The following is a 17888-nucleotide window of genomic DNA, read 5'->3' as shown; positions in this document are numbered from 1 at the left end:
AGAGATTAACGGTACGCCATTCTTATGTACCCCCTACACTGTGATGGAGAGATTAACGGTACGCCATTCTTATGTACCCCCTACAATGTGATGGATAGATTAACGGTACGCCATTCTTATATATCCTCCTACACTGTGATGGAGAGATTAACGGTACGCCATTCTTATGTACCCCCTACAATGTGATGGATAGATTAACGGTACACCATTCTTATGTACTCCCTACACTGTGATGGAGAGATAAACGGTACACCATTCTTATGTACCCCCTACACTGTGATGGATAGATTAACGGTACACCATTCTTATGTACCCCCTACACTGTGATGGATAGATTGACAGTACACCATTCTTATGTACCCCCTACACTGTGATGGATAGATTGACAGTACACCATTCTTATGTACCCCCTACACTGTGATGGATAGATTGACGGTACACGATTCTTATATACCCCCTACACTGTGATGGACAGATTGACGGTACACCATTCTTATATATCCTGCTACATAGTGCTAGACAGATTGATGATACACCATTCTTATATACCCCCTACGCTGTGATGGAGAGATTGACACCATTACAACACACAAACAAAAGACCTATTTACTTTCTGTTTATTTCTTATCGAAATGAACCTTTGATAACATACAAACTTTACAAGGACGACATCTCGCCATCCATTATTTACTCCGTCTTTCAGTTTCAGTTCTTATTACTCATTAATAAAACACTTTAGGTAATTCAATCTACCGGTACTGCAAACATCTTATTGAAAAGTTTCCCAGCATGGCAATACTATAATATGTGTCAAATGGACATGTACAGCCATGACATCAAAATGTCAATGTTAGCAAATAACAACCTATATATGCATCAATAAACAATTGCCTTCAATGAAATGTCACTTTCTTCAAACAAATTTGAATTCAGACTCTGAGACTGACTTTAATTAGATGAAATCCTTTTGGCACATCACTAACAAATTACTGAATCCAACAAACAAAATCACAAATATAGTTACTCTTCACAATCTAAAAGCACTTTTTGCTGCAAGGCATAATGAAAATGACATTTTCCTCTGAACATTTCTTCTTTCTTAACAACGGAGCTGTCACCATTTCCTTTGCACTGTCAGAGTGAGGGTGTTGGGGTGTGGGTGTGTGGATGTGTGTTGGATGTGTGTGTGGGTGTTTGGGGTGTTGGGGTTGCAGGTTTGTGTGGTGTGTGGGGCTGTGGGGCTGTGGGGGCATGCAGGCTGGGTTGGGCTACAATGTCATGGCCAGCCAGGCGCAGATGATCATCATGCCACCGTAAGGAGTGATGTACCGGACAGATGTGTTGCCGCTCAAGGCATGGTAGTAGCAACTCCCGGAGAACAGCAGTGTGCCCACCGTCATCAGCGAGCCCACCTGAAACATAGGATACATAATTAGTGGGGGGTTGTCATGACTAAACCTGAAACACTAGACCCACCAGACCATCTGCGTGCAATAGGAGTCACCATCAGAGCAACGGAGGTTGGTTTAATTTATCAGCACAGGTCTGCGAGACATGGGGGTGCCTATCATAGTGACAGAGGTGGTTTAACTTACCAACACAGGTCTGCAAGACATGGGGGTGCCCATCAGAGCGACGGAGGCGGTTTAACTTACCAACACAGCTCTGCGAGACATGGGGGTGCCCAGCAGAGCGACGGAGGAGGTTTCACTTACCAACATAGCTCTGCGAGACATGGGGGAGCCCATCAGAGCGACGGAGGAGGTTTAACTTACCAACACAGGTCTGTGAGACATGGGGAGCCCATCAGAGCGACGGAGGAGGTTTAACTTACCAACACAGGTCTGTGAGACATGGGGAGCCCATCAGAGCGACGGAGGAGGTTTAACTTACCAACACAGCTCTGTGAGACATGGGGAGCCCATCAGAGCGATGGAGGCGGTTTAACTTACCAACACAGGTCTGCAAACCATGGGGGTGCCCATCAGAGCAATTGATGTTGTTGAACTTACCAACACAGCTCTGTGAGACATGGGGAGCCCATCAGAGCGATGGAGGCGGTTTAACTTACCAACACAGGTCTGTGAGCCATGGGGGAGCCCATCAGAGCGGCGTAGGCGGTTTAACTTACCAACACAGGTCTGCAAACCATGGGGGTGCCCATCAGAGCAATTGATGTTGTTGAACTTACCAACACAGCTCTGTGAGACATGGGGAGCCCATCAGAGCGATGGAGGCGGTTTAACTTACCAACAAAGGTCTGCAAGACATGGGGAGCCCATCAGAGCGATGGAGGCGGTTTAACTTACCAACACAGCTCTGCAAACCATGGGGGTGCCCATCAGAGCAATTGATGTTGTTGAACTTACCAACACAGCTCTGTGAGACATGGGGAGCCCATCAGAGCGATGGAGGCGGTTTAACTTACCAACAAAGGTCTGCAAGACATGGGGAGCCCATCAGAGCGATGGAGGCGGTTTAACTTACCAACACAGCTCTGCAAACCATGGGGGTGCCCATCAGAGCAATTGATGTTGTTGAACTTACCAACACAGCTCTGCGAGACATGGGGGAGCCCATCAGAGCGATGGAGGCGGTTTAACTTACCAACACAGGTCTGCAAGACATGGGGGAGCCCATCCAAGGGGCGGAGGAGGTTTAACTTACCAACACAGGTCTGCGAGCCATGGGGGTGCCCATCAGAGCGACGGAGTGGACCAGATGAATCATGTAACCAGTTCTGAACGTCTGAAACAACAACATGGTGTCAAGCTGAATAACCTTGGAAAATACAGGAAAATACAGACTTTTTCATCAAAGACTGAGCCTTGAAATTCACTGGCTAGTCATTGATGTGGTTGATATATGGAGGTGTGGCTAGTCATTGATGTGGTTGATCTTGGGAGGTCTGGCTAGTCATTGATGTAATTGATCTCTGTAGGTCTACTGCTAGTCATTATGAGATTCATTAATCGGAGCAGTGTAAGAAAGTAATTGAATTTGTATATCTTTTGTATTTTATACATACGGTCTTGTCTCCAAACACATGCTCACCTGAGTGTACATTACAAAGTTCAGTTTACAAAAAAGTTGTCGTCAGTATTGATATTTAATTACTTCTGCAAAAATACTGAGGAGGACTTTGATAAATATGAAACAGGTAATGCAACAAAAAAAGGATTTTAGCAACTTACTGTTTTATTCGTTACTTCACCATGTTTACTTTACTGATTTTATACAAACTTTAACCTTTTTAAGAAGAAAACATTTAGGCGGAGTTTCAACAAATATACTTCAACAGATTCTGAGGGGAAAAAAGAAAAATGCTTATCTTGAAGCCTGACATTTTGAAGAAATTTGATGACTGAAAATCTTATATTCCTTTGCATAGATTGTAGAGGAAAAAAATATGAATATCATATGATTGATAATTCTTAAAAATAGTCCGCTCTTGCTGAAGTGATGCAGCCTTCACCGTGAATAGACTGACAAGCTGGAAGGAGTTACCTCCCTTCATTTTATCAACTTACACAAATCCTGAACAATTTTAAGAATACTTTGAACAGATCCCTGCTATCAAAATAGCCCTCAGAAAAAACAAGCTGGTCACCCCTTCATATACAGAAAACCAGATCTCAGGCCAATCATTTTGTTATTAGATCTAAATTTCCATACTGATGGAAGTTGGTGTTTACTGATCCCCTAAGGTAGTGTTGGTTCCGGTACTTGCTGTAAGTGACTAAATGGGTTCACGGGGTCACCAGCTGAGCGCGTAGCTCGGAGAATAGAGGGGGGAGTGGGGGCAGGGCGGCACAACAATGACTGAAAGATAGGAAACCATGGTCCTAAATTCCTTATGGTAGACATCTCCCCGAGGCAAGGGCACCCACTAGCCTTTTTATCAAAGTCTTGTTTCCACCCTTGCCATATCAAGCCCACTTTCCTGTGCTAAATATGATTGTACTATTGCACATAAAATCGTTTCATAAAATCAACATCCACGACTGGTACACCTTCGTAGGAAAGTGATTTACCGCTGCCTGTCTTTGTTGACATGAATATGTCTTTTTCATCTTTTAAACCCCACAACAATTGCCTATGTTTTTGTGTCAGAGATGAACTTGCGAATGTTTTCATTATCTGATCGACTAGGTCCTCGCCTTTGGTAGTCGCCATCTTTGTGAAGCTATACGAGATAAGAACAGCGATCTGATTGGATATTGCATTTTTATTACGAGTGGCACACCTCGTGATCTACGCGAGGTGGCGCCAGGGTTGAGCCAAGAAAAGGGCCTTGATGTGGCAAGGGTAGAAACTAGGCTTTGATATAGGCTAGTGGACATGCTTGCCACGAGGAGAGGTGTAGTAGAGTGCTAATGATTAAACTCATGTTACAGTCAAACAGTGTTCCTGGTCCCCTATGGAAAATTAGAAATCATGTTTTTAAAAAACACCTGGTGGTGATGGATATTATATGAAGCCGATCACAAATGTTCTTTCGCCAAAGTAATCTGGACAAACATGTACAGTGAGTGAACACTTTTAACAGTATTCCAGTTACATCACGTGGGAGGAAAGCCTGAAGTGAAGCAGGTCTAGACTTTCACCACTACCACGGGTATGGTGCTGACAAACCTAGTAACATAATCGGGGCGAACCAGGATTCAAACCTATGATCGTAGGTTTCTAGCGTCCCTAAGGGATGCAACTCTGCATGGCAACTTGAGGTGCCTTAGACGACTGGGCCACCCGTGCCCCTACACATGAAAAAATAACAACCATATGAACATGCTCAATGCACAGCATGATTCCTTGAACAAATAAAAAAGAAAAGAATTCTGATGATTCAGAAATTGTTATCGATCTCATTGAAAAGGAAGGGGCAAACGCTCTACATTACAGTCGGGTAGCCTAGTGGTTAAAGCGTTCGCTCACTCACTCACATCCTGGACCAACCTCTTGACATTTTGACATAATTTTGCATTTCAAATGCAATCTCCCAAGAGGTGAGGTGAGGTGAGGTGAGGTGAGGTGAGGTGAGGTGAGGTGAAGTGAAATGGTGTTATACGTCGCGTCCAAGATTATTGCACTTATACAGCGACTTGCATGCATTATAGTGATAACCCACTGAGATACCATGCCGCATTCAACATGAACACCCCACTCAGACACAGTATACTGACTCCGAGCCGACCAGTCCTTGTTTTAGCCCTTAATGCCGAGCACCAGGCAGGGTACCATCTTTTAATGTCTTTTGGAAGGACACGGCCGGGGATCGAACCCCTGAACTTCCGCTCTCCAGGCGGACACTCTACTACTAAACTACGGAGGCGGTCCAATATCCCAGGAATGCAGGATTCACCAAGTGAGTGAGTGAGGTTTGGTTTTAATGCCGCTTTAAGCAGTAGTTCAGTTACGTCATGGCGTTGCATGATCTCAGTATTTCAGTGATGCCGATCTAAGTATTCACCACTTTCAGGAATTTACCTAGACCTGGTCAGAGGCCGATATACGACCCCAAGTCAGCAGCCAGTGTCCAAATTGGAATCACAAACTTCCCAAGTCATGTAGCTATAACCAATGATATGGCTTCATGGAGACTTGTATTTCACTGATAACAGGACCAGTAAAGAGGACTGAAAGTTCTGACGTGCTCAGTTTTACACTAGTGCACTGAATGCAATTGAAAATACCTCTTAATTTGAGAAAATAAGAACTCTAACAAAATCAAATTTTTAACAAATGTCAACTCTTTCCCAGTTTGGAATCCTGGATAAATACTTGACTTAAGTGAAACCCATATGCACAGGTTTAGTGCCAACAGACCCCGAAACAATAGAAATTTACCAATTTGATTTGAACCCACAGGCATTTGGCAAGCCTTAGGGAAGTGGCCAGTTGCGAGGTCTTACAACACATTATTTTAGAGGAAGCAAATCGTGTTGCCATGTTCGAAGTTTTGTTTGTTTGTTGTTTAACACTGCACTCAGCAATATTCCATCTATATGACGGCGGTCTGTAAATAATCCAATCTGGTCCAGACAATCCAGTGATTGACATCATGAGCATCGATCCATGCAATTAGGATCGATGGCATGCATCAACCAAGTCAGCGAGTCTGACCACCCGATCCTGTTAGTCACCTCTTATGACAAGCATAGTCGCCTTTTACAGCAAGCATGGGTTGCTGAAGACCTATTCTACCCCGGATCTTCAAGGGTCACATTTAACTGGGATACGATGGCATGTTTCAACCAAGTCATGGAGCCTGACCACCCGATCCTGTTAGTCGCCTCTTGCTCAAAGCGCTAACACCATCAATACCCAGATCAATGGATCAGTGTCCACTTAAATCTTTTTTCAGCTCCCTGGGGATCATACAAGCCAAGCTGCCTATGGGGTGCTAGAAGGTTGACAGTTACCATCTGATCCTACTGGGTACCCATTCACAGCTGGGTGAAAGGAGGCATATTTCAACAAAGTCACTTGCCTATGGATACACCATGCTACACATGCTTCAGTGTGGGGCAGGACCGAAGTCCTAGAAACTAGCAGGACTCAAGCTGACAAACGCAGTCACCTATCCCACTACTTTCCGCGACCGACATTGTTTAACTTTGCCTAATTTTTGACCTGTGCACTGTGGACAGGACCACGTACCACCACATATGCCAAACACACTCTAGTTGAATCATTGTGGAGTGTGCGCGTTGAATTTTCGACCTTTTCTCTCTCTCCAAAAATATGTAACAAATTCAGTGCTCCCGAACCATACTGTATGTATGATTAGAAATATGTATGATGTGGTAAGATTTAGAAAAATTTCAAATGCAATGATAAATTGGATCAAAAACCCTCCTTGTTCATTTTTAAAGTAATTCTCACCATGGTTCAATAACTCTATTGATTACATACTTTGTGGTAGACTGACATCTAGTCTCTGAAATGAACATGTGTTACAGAAAAAAACAGCTGTTAAATTATCTTAATAAAAATATAAAAATAAGGTGCCCAGAAACTCTCTTCATTTTCAGACACTGCAGTAATCTAGACTTGCCAAACATTATAGACTTGCAAGGGCTGTATTGGATATATTTGTGTCAGGGTCTGTATGACAGATTAACAATGTGGCACTGTGCAGAGTAATTCCCTCATACATAAACAATTAATACATAACTTAAATATTAGAGGAACACTTTAAATTTGATTATATTAATTTTAACACCCATGTGCTTCATATGTAAGGAGTATATATTTCTTTGGTTGTAAAACTGGTTCACAAGCTATTTTACTTACGTCTTTTAATCTTTCGTCAGCATAACTGGGACGGAAAACTGAAACAAACAGAATACTCACTGAAATGATGTCCACGACATCATAACGGCAAATTCCCCAAGTGGAAAATGTCTAAATGACGAAATCACACAAATTCTATTGATTTTTTATCAGCAAAGTCACTGTTAAAGTACTTCATGATCCTCTCAAAATGACATCCATATATTTTTTTCTACCACATTTTGCACCGACCCTGAAACCCTCGCTGTCATAGTCATTTAATTTGGATGCTGTGTGCTCTGTTCAAAAGTGAATTTAGCTCCGTGAAATCTACATAAAAAAACCAGTATGCATTTGCCATTCAACTCAATAATATGAGAAAATCTTTGGTGTTAGCAAAGATAACGAGTGAAGCGACATGGCCAATGTTTTGAGTGAATTGTTGTTTTAGCTTTATGCACTCAAACAATGATTTTCACATCAAAATATTTTACGTGTGGCAGATGCTTTATAAGCAAACATTTTGTGGTCACCCATAAACAATATGATTGCACGACTTAGTTCCAAACCGAGCATCACAATTATGAGTGAGTGAGTGAGTATGGTTTTACGCCGCTTTTAGCAATATTCCAGCAATATCACGGCGGGGGACACCAGAAATGGGCTTCACACATTGTACCCATGTCGGGAATCGAACCCGGGTCTTCGGCGTGAAGAGCGAACGTTTTAACAACTAGGCTACCAGACCGCCCCTCACTATTATGAAATAATAACGCTTGTTGTGATGCAAAACATGACGTCACAGTCAGAGACAGAGCAGTGCACAATTTGGAGATGTTTTCTCTGATAACTTGAAACACACCCTCTTTGTTGATTTTTCTATCACATTTTCAGCCCAAAATGTATTGCCACACTATCGTGTTACGATACAGTGATATAGTATCGTATCGTATGTATACAAGGCTCACGATACAATACTGTGATTTACTGTAACCTTAGGTTCCGGGTACTTTACCCTTCTACCTGTGGTCACTTGTACTTATCAACCACTCCTTGGTTCTAGGGATGATGTAGCTCTCTCAAAATCACAAGTCAGATGGTTTGCTCCAGTCCTTTTTATTTATGATAGAATTAATCATAAATATACACACATGGTCCTCAGATAAGTTCTTGTTGTTGCCTGAATTACTTAAGTACAACACAAAACAGTATCGCGATACAAAGGATACATTACTTTAGAAGTTATATTGATGCATAAATATGTGATGATAACAGAAACTATTCAACAACCAGCTTATGCAAATTCTCTAGTATTTCCCTTTTGGTTATAAATAGCATAACACAGCGCCCTCTAGCCTATATGTTTCTGCCCTTCAGTATGCCATCTTCCATCTCATCTAAAAAGAATTGATTCAGGGTTGTGAGTGGATACGATTCTGGATAAAAATGGTATCGGACCCATACCATCGGGATACGAATAGTATCGTGACCCGACCATATCGTTAGACCCACACAAACCTTAAATATTGTAGTAGCCACTGCACTTTGTAACAGACAATAATCCAGTATTTTTGAAAGTCGTGGCAGGATGGGGATCGTTCAGTTGCTGTTTGGGGGAACAGCACACAATAGTGTGGACCAGTGAAGCTCCAGGTAAGGCTAGGTGTCACCAACCCATGCTTGCAGTAAAAGGCGACTATGCTTGTAGTAAGAGGCGACTAACGGGATGGGTGGTCAGGCTTGCTGACTTGGTTGATGCATGTCATCACATCCCAATTGCGTGGATCGATTCTCATGATGTCAGTCACTGGATTGTCTGGTCCAGACTCGATTATTTACAGACCGCTGTCATATAGCTGTAATATTGCTGAGTGCGGTATTAAACAACAAACAAACAAACACAATAGTGTTTTGTGTGCAACTCAAACACTGACATTACTGCAGGGTCTTAACTCAACAGTTGTGGAAATAGATAAAACTTCAAACAGATACTTTTCCTTAGACTACATATAGTCTCTGAATGAACAGTTGTTCAGTTATCTTAATAAAAATCTAATAAAAAGGGAGCCCAGTGATTCTCTTCATTTTCAGATACTGCAGTAATCTAGACTTGCCAAACATTATAGACTTGCATGGGCTGTAGTTTATATAAATGTATCAGGGTCTGTAAGACAGACTAACTTTTCTTTGACACAAGGCAGAAGCTTGGACTGACATTACCAACAGTTTAAATTAAACAGTTTATACAAAACAGGGTTAAAGTTTAGGGGAAATTTTGAATTCAATATTAGTTCACTAATGATCAAACTTTTCATCCCCTTTTGGAATTGTGGTTAGAAAAGGTCCCAGCAACCAGATAGATCACATGATCAGAATCAGTGGCTTGTTTTATTGCAACACCATACACCAGCATCATGGATCACTACTTTTGAAATCAATTACTTGAATGTCTAGTCCAGATATTTACAGGACACTGTCACATAATGTAAATATCGAAATTAATGTGTCTCATAATAAATTGATGCTGACCCCTAGCAAAAAATGTGACTCAATATCAATGCGACTCCCCCGACTCCATCCCCAGTGGATTGATACATATCCTTACCTTAATGCAACCTTACCTTAATCCAATCACTCACATTTTTCGCATTTAATTCACCCTCGCATTAATTTCAAGATTTACAGTAGCTGGAAATTTGTAAAGTGTGTGTGACAACATTCCTTTTGACTTTTAAATGTTTGAAACAGATAAAGCTTCATGTCAAGTTCAATGCATGACCAGATCGTTTATATCTAAATACATGTATTGTATTTCCAGCATCTACTAGAGGTAATACGGTAGAATTGCATGGTGACGTAATGATGACGTCATGCAAGCGTGTTACGTCACAAAGACTCAATGCAATCGTGCCTGCACTTAGTTTCAGTTATCAAAGCTTTTTAATTAATTTTATAACGCTATCTTATGTACAACGTTGATAATGAGAAGTAAAAAAATCCCACCGTGAGCCCCGTATGCTCCCATTGCCACGGCAATAGCGCCTGACAAGCCGGCGAGGCGATAAAATGCGTTGGGTCGAGCCATTTCAATCTCTCGGACTATCACTTTTTCGATCTCCTTAGATGATGGCAGTCCGGGAATGTAACTGTAAACTGTCGAAAGCAGGCCTTGAGTGACTTTCAGAACTTCAGCCATGCTCTACTCGAGCAGAACACAAAGTCCACACGATTTCAGTCGAGATAATATTCCAGTCGTGGACAACTTTGTGGCCAGGAATTGGTGTAAGGGAGATAACTCTAAATTATTCTCAAACATTTGCCATGACAAGTACTGAAAAGATCAGTTTGCTGTTTTTGTTTCGAAAAAAAACCCTAAGATCGTTGATATAAAACACTTAAAGTTTGTTTTGGGTCTCCGTTTTTGTTAAATGTATTACTCGGACCAAACTATCAGCAATTTTCTAACACGAGTTCTCGGATGAAATAATTATCTCCCTTTGGCCGCTCTTCGGTATGTGAAACAAGTGAACTGAAAGCTTCCGGAACAGAAACGTTCATGTGCATTGCGACGACGTATGTGTAACTAATCTGTGGTAATAACGAACTCGCAAGTACAGTAGTTTATTTTATGAACTGATAGGAAGAACAAACATGGCGCTTGATTTGAACAAAACAGATCTATATCGTTTGCTCGGAGTTGGAGAAGATGCCACCGAAAAGGAAATGGTGAAAGCTTACAGAAAGACAGCCTTGAAATGCCATCCTGATAAAAACCCGGACAATCCAGACGCGGCCAATGAGTTTCAGAGACTTTCTAAAGCACTCGAGATCCTCTGTGATGTTGCGGCAAGAGCTGCCTATGATAAGACCAGAAAAGCCAAGAAAGCGGCCGAGGAACGACACAAAGTTCTTGACAGCAAGAGAAAAAAGTTCAAAGAAGATTTGGAAGCGAGAGAACGAGCGTTTCAAGATCAGAAATCAGATGATTTTCGGGCGCAGAGAAATTTAGAAGCAGAAATAGAACGATTAAGAAAACAGGGCTCTTCGCTTCTTGAACAAGAGCAAGAATATTTGAAGGAACAGTTAAAAAAGGATAGAGAAGAAGCGATAAAGAATATACCGAAGAACAAGAACAAGGAGGAAGAGCCATCAGCTGTTTCACCCAAACTAAAAGTTACATGGACAGCAGAGAAGACTGATAACAGCAACGGTGGATATTCACATGGAATGTTGCGTGCTATGTTAGGAAAATATGGAGAAGTGAGTGCTCTTGTTATTTCAGGGAACAAGAAAGGACGTGCTATAGTTGAGTATAAATCTCCCAGATCGGCAGATATGGCTTTTAGGAATGAATGTGGTTTGCGAGAGAATCCATTAACTCTGAAATGGTTATCTGGTAAACCAGAAACACCGACTTACGAGACTGTGAATCAGTCATACAGTGATGCAAACCCTCAAATTCCTTCATTTCCCACAGAAAGTGATAGTGTTACTTTCACAACGGTTCCTGAAAAAAACACGCACGCAAGTTGTTTACCCAAGACAAGCCATGAGAGAGATTTTGAAAGCTTAGTTTTAATGAAGATGCGCCAAGCAGAGGAGAGAAAGAGACTTATTGAACAGATGCAAAGAGAAGACGAAGAATCATGATATGTTAAAAAGACATTGATTCATTGTGAAAAAAGTTATGATACTGAGAGTAGTGAAGAAAATGCAACAAGTGCAAGAACATGTTTACAAGGTAAACAGGGAGAAAAGAAGAGGTGTGTAGATTTGATCATATTGATCCCACATGTTCATGATATACATGATATAAGCGTTCCAAGCAGTACTGATGGTAATCCTCCAGAATGTGGGTTTTGGTATTTTAAGGTGTCCACACTAATGAGGTTCACTGGACATGATATCTGCTGGACATGGTCTCAGGTATTTTTTTGTATTTTTTTAACCTGGGTGAATAATTCCATCAACATAATACTGTCAAGTCTCATTAATCCGACACTTGTTAATCCAACAATAGTCTCTACCTGACACAAATGATGGGAACCGACTAAATCAGTGCTGTTTTGACCCGTTAATCCAACAGTCTTGCACTCGGACTCCGACACACCTAATTTGCAATGAACTGCTTAAATCACTATAATCAGTCTTGTTAATCCGACGCAGTGATCAGCGTACTCTGTGGTCATCTGCCAGCGAGTACACAGCCCCGTGTTTTGATGCGAGACGAGTCAGCGAATAGCTGCATATTTCAAGGGGTGCAGAGATAAACTTGCTGAACAATAAACAATTACTGCTTTAAGTCAACAAAACAGAATTTGAATCATAATGTATCATATAGTTGTCCAATTTTCAATCACGAATGTTGATACTACCTAATTTCGTTTATCAAACATACTCGTTAATCCGACATAATCATGTGCATTATGTGCAACGGACAATCTCAGATTAACGGGACTTGACTGTACATTACCAAACATCAAGGAGTTTTACATGGCACATGAAGTTAGATATTGAATTCAGATTTCCATGCAGTTTTTACATGTTCATGTTATCACTTTAAGAATAAGTTTTAGATGTATTTCTGTCAGACTGAAAATTGTTTCATGTTTCAAATTTGGCTATGAACAGTGAACATGGTGAATAAATCTGTTTAAAGGTTGACACATGCTTGCATACTTTGTATTTGGTGTAAATTGATTTCTGATTGAAAACCACATCACGCGTATACTGTGTTCTCTTGGTGACCTCTGTAACTTGATGGTCAAGTGGAAAGAGGGTATTCCCGGAGAGCGGAAGGTCAGTGGATCAATCCCCAGCTGTATCTAAATACTCTAATCAAAAGGGGGCAGTCAGGTAGCCTAGTGGTTAAAGCGTTCGCTCGTCACGCCGACGACCCAGATTCGATTCCCGACATGGGTACAATGTGTGAAGCCCATTTCCGGTGTCCCCTGCCGTGATATTGCTGGAATATTGCTAAAAGTGGCGTAAAACCATACTCACACACTCACTCTAATGAAAAGATATTAAAAGATGGTATTTGTTGTTTCCCCGTCTGGTGCTCAGCATTATGGTGATAAAACAAGGACTAGTCAGCTCAGAGTCGGGGGTATTCATGTTAAACATTTGTTAAACTGTGGTCTGGTATCTTGGTGTGCTAGTACAATAAAACCGACATTAGTCCGGACTAGTAAATATCAAAGTTGTTTTCACCCTTGCCATTTCAAGCTTAATTTTCTGTGTTAATACAGACTTGCTCAGGTTTGGACTATAGCACATGTTGATAGTCCTATCTGAGAATGTTTTACTAAATTTGTCAAATTTACGATGAAATATGACCAATATGTTTGAAGTCTTTCCAACTTGTCAATCATCTCGCCAAAGTACTTAGGGCATGATATTATATTTCAGTGAAAACTTCATCGTATTTTCACTCAAACAATGAGCATTTATCGCAGTGGCTGAGATGCAGTGCTGTTTTCAGACAACTCCAGCTGATGTGCAGTGTTACTCAATACTGTGTAGTCTGGGATCTGAGGGGTAGCCTTGGGGTTAAAGCGTTCGCTTGTCACACCGAAGGCCCTGGTTCAATTCCCCTTGGGTACAATGTGTGAAGCCGATTTCTGGTGTACCCTGCCGTGATATATGCTGAAATATTGTTAAAGGCGTAAAACCATTCTCACTGTTTAGTCTGTGAGCCTCTATTTTTGTAAGAGAAACGTGGCATCAATAAGTATCTTTACTGTGGTAATCTGTTATTTTGTTTGTCTGTCAGGGATGAAATCTGGAATCTTTGAGTTATCTGATCAACCAGATCGTCTGCTATGGTAGTCTTCAATGTGTAGCCTTTCGAAATAAGGACAGCGATCTGATTGGATATCATGTTTTCATCACATGGGGCACAATTTGTGTTCTTCACAGGGTGGCACCAGCATCCACGCAAGAAAAGTAGGCTCGAAGTGGCAAGGGTGAAACCTAGACTTTGAGTTAGGCTTGTGGACACTCTTGCCTTCTGGAAGATGTACTGGTAAAAACAAACAGACACACACAAACAGAAGTGCGTTCACTTTGCTTTATCAGTGGAATAACATTGAACATGACCTTAAACCCCATTTCACCTCACCTGTAACTGGATTGTTTGGTTTGTTGTTTAACACCGCACTCATCAATATTCCAGCTATATGACGGCGGTCTGTAAATAATCGAGTCTGGACCAGACAATCCAGTGATTGATATCATGAGCATCGATCCAGGCAATTTGGATCAATGATAGGCATCAACCAAGTCAGCAAGTCTGACCACCAGATCCCATAAGTCGCCTACGACAAGCATAGTCGCCTTTTACGGCAAGAATGGGTTGCTGAAAACCTATTCTACCCCGGATCTTCACGGGTCTCCTGTAACTGGAGAATGGACGCAACAGGTAAAGGAAAAGTCTTAAGAAATACACTTAACCATTACACATTCATGGTGGTTATGGCACTGAATTTACATATCAGTATTCAGAGCTTGTACATTGATCTTTAATCATGTTAATTGACATGGTTGACTGTGAATTTTAGTCCCTGTTATGAAATAACTTGGTCTATTTTACAGTTTAAATTTTATGATTTCCTCATTTTTGCTAACTATAGCCACCGGTCATACCGCAAAGCGATCTTAGCCCTAAGGGCTTGCATACTTAAGCATAGGCTTACAATCATCGTAGCACTAAGATCGCTATGTGGAGTTAATCAAATTTAAATATATAATCATGATATTTGTTTAGCTTATTATCCCCCGCCACGAAGTGGGCGGGGTTGGTTGGTTGGTTTGTTGTCTGACGCCTCACTCAGCAATATTCCAGCTATATGACGGCGGTCTGTAAATAATCGAGTCTGGACCAGACAATCCAGTGATTGATATCATGAGCATCGATCCACGCAATTGGGATGACATGCATCAACCAAGTCAGCGAGCCTGACCACCCGATCCCGTTAGTCGCCTTTCACGACAAGCATAGTCACCTTTTACGGCAAGCATGGGTTGCTGAAGACCGTAATCTTCACGGGTAAGGGGGATATAGGAATGGGTGCCGTCCGTCCGTCTTTCCATCACATTGCGTTTCCGGAGCGGAACACAAAACCATGAGAGATATCTTAACCAAACTTGGCACATAGAGAGGTCTAGTGGTAAACTGGTGCCTTTTGACCGTTTAGGATTTAAAAAAAACAACAATTTTCGAGTTTCCATGGCAACGACTTTGACAGACTGAAAATGGCGGTAATGCTCGTTTCCGGAGCAGATCTTGAAAACCGTACAATATGTCTTCACCAAACTTGGCCTATTGATAGGTCTAGTGGTAAACTGGTGCCGATTGATAGTTTGGGATTTTTTAAAAGTGTGTTATTTGAGTTTCCCTGGCAACGACATTTGACTTACACTGTAAATCACCAAACTTGGCACAGATCTTGAAAAATGTACAACATTTCTTCACCAAACTTGGCATTTAAATAGGTCTTGTGATAAACTGGTGCCTTTGATAGTTTGGAAGTTTTTATAAATGTTTCCTTAACAAGCGCTTAACTCGGAAACTGTTTTCAAATTCTACAAAAACAAATACGCAGGGTTGTCCGAGAACCGTTACCATAATTACCTAATTGAGATGTATACCACTTGACAAAGGAACTTGGACAAGGTCTATGGTGAATTATTGTGAAAACACAACTTACAAGTGGCACCCGAACCAGCATACTTCATCGCATTGCATGGTGGTAACATGAAATTAAACTGAAACTTGAAAATTTCTTAAATGTGCGGAAAATGACTCAACTCATTCACTCTTCAACTCACTGTCTTGGAGCTACACTGGACTTGTTGTTTACTGATCATGCCAGTGCTGTAGCATTCAAGACTCCAGTCTACTACTCAGATCATCAGATGATTGGTGCTGTACTTCTCAGTAGTAGTCAGTGCACCTCATGGCTCTCAATGATCTCCTAAGTAAAGTAAGAACTCCCTTACTTCTCTGATTATTGTTTAGGTAATAACACAACTCATTACAAATACAGTTACGTATTCTATCATAAACTGCAGAAGGCAAAACAACACCAGTAATAACTTTTTTAGGGCTGCAATTAGGCCATTTACAAAAAAGTCCAGTGAACATAGTTCACAGTAGCTAATGCATTGCACACAACCGGACATGTCATATGGGCGGGGGATATGAGCATTTCAAGTTTGTTATTTATATTTTGTTTGTATAAGTTGTTTTGTTGGGGGGTAATTTGTAAAATTAGATTTAATTTGTTTTAAGTGCAGAATTGGTGAGTATCAATTTTCATTTAATACTAAGTTTGCAAAATAATGAATCTACTTTATTTGTGTATGCATTTTGTAGTTTATCATTTTGTTTTTTTCTAATCTAATGAGGACAAGGGAAATTAAGCAAAGGGAAATATGTTTATAACATTACAAAATGCTACTGGACACACACACACACTGATACACAGAGAAACACCTACAATGACTTACAGGCAACCGACTTCAAGTATCTTGTGCAACGCAGCACTCCGCAATATTCCAGTTATACGACGGCAGTCGGTATATAATCAAGTCTGGACCAGACATTCCAGTGATTGACATCATGAGCATCGATCCACGCAAATGGGATACAATGAAATGCATCAACCAAGTCGGCGAGCCTGACCATCCGATCCCGTTAGTCGCCTCTTACGACAAGCATAGTCACCTTTTACAGCAAGCATGGGTTGCTGAAGACCTATTCTAACAGGGATTTTCACAGTTCATAAGGGTTTTATAAGTCACAGTATGTAACATATAGTATGGGTTTCTATTAGGGCTGGGACGAGTCCAAATTTACTACCCCGGGTACCCACTCCCCTATTACCCGACCCTACCCAGGTACCCGCTGTAGGTCTCAAGAGGTAGGTACAAATTGTCCGATTGTGAAAGGTTTGACCATAGCTCTGGTAAAATGTGTTAAGATATGTATGAAACGATCTGGTGTATACACTGAAGTTGACTGAAGCTTTATTTTTATTCAAACATATAAAAGTCAGAAGGAATGGGCGTAGTAGTCAAGAACTGCGAACATTAGTGACTTGTAGTTTAAACATAGGGTTTTAGATACTTTTTGTCATTAAACAATATATCACGTGACTAACCACGGGTCAGGTTAGTCCTGTGGGTACCCGGGTCCTACTCAGTACCCACCCGACCCGAGTACCCGAGTGACCCGTCCCAGCCCTAGTTTCTATACACTACACGTTACATACCGTGACTTATGTACCTATCAATGATATTAGGAATGTGCGACATAGGGCCAACATAGAGACGGTCATATCACAGGGGTGTAATAACCTGACCTGAATGACACACTGCCAGGCTGGTATGGCTTGTCAATGAGTATTGAATGGGCGATCGATATCAGCCGAGGTGGTAAGAAATTAGAGTTACGTCCCTTGATGCGTCGTCTGCTCAGCCAGCTTTCCCATGAAATGACTTCCAAACAAGGTGAAAATTTATTACATTCTCTTGAAAATAGATACAATTGGTGTTGTGGCATATGTTACCAAAAGTTATCATATGCAGTTTGCATATCATAACCCGCA

General features: G+C 41.3%; 2 protein-coding genes across 2 annotated transcripts; one reads left to right on the top strand and one right to left on the bottom strand.

Moving 5' to 3' along the window:
- Positions 1-602: 602 nt before the first annotated feature.
- LOC124130467 (transmembrane protein 256 homolog) lies at positions 603-10676 on the bottom strand. Its single transcript, XM_048390913.1, has 4 exons — positions 10279-10676; positions 7297-7334; positions 2668-2748; positions 603-1412 (listed from the first exon to the last, which is right to left on the bottom strand). The coding sequence occupies exons 1-4, from the start codon at positions 10469-10471 to the stop codon at positions 1269-1271; spliced, it is 456 nt and encodes a 151-aa protein (XP_048246870.1). The 5' UTR covers positions 10472-10676; the 3' UTR covers positions 603-1268.
- Positions 10677-10798: 122 nt separating this feature from the next.
- Positions 10799-12939, top strand: LOC124130453 (dnaJ homolog subfamily C member 17-like). Its single transcript, XM_046493596.2, has one exon. The coding sequence runs from the start codon at positions 10927-10929 to the stop codon at positions 11923-11925; it is 999 nt and encodes a 332-aa protein (XP_046349552.2). The 5' UTR covers positions 10799-10926; the 3' UTR covers positions 11926-12939.
- Positions 12940-17888: the final 4949 nt, after the last annotated feature.

Source organism: Haliotis rufescens, unplaced genomic scaffold (assembly GCF_023055435.1).
Source record: "Haliotis rufescens isolate VD_foot unplaced genomic scaffold, xgHalRufe1.0.p SCAF_9, whole genome shotgun sequence".
NCBI lineage: Eukaryota > Metazoa > Mollusca > Gastropoda > Lepetellida > Haliotidae > Haliotis > Haliotis rufescens.
This window is presented reverse-complemented; position numbering and strand designations above follow the sequence as displayed.

Excerpts from the sequence above, each read along its gene's own strand:
- LOC124130467 (XM_048390913.1), bottom strand. The coding sequence starts at position 10,471 with ATGGCTGAAGTTCTGAAAGTCACTCAAGGCCTGCTTTCGACAGTTTAC. Across the intron at positions 7,335-10,278 it reads GGGAGCATACGGGGCTCACG|TTTTCCGTCCCAGTTATGCT; the intron begins GTGGGATTTTTT and ends TGTTTGTTTCAG. Across the intron at positions 1,413-2,667 it reads TGGCTCGCAGACCTGTGTTG|GTGGGCTCGCTGATGACGGT; the intron begins GTAAGTTAAACC and ends CCTATGTTTCAG.
- LOC124130453 (XM_046493596.2), top strand. The coding sequence starts at position 10,927 with ATGGCGCTTGATTTGAACAAAACAGATCTATATCGTTTGCTCGGAGTT.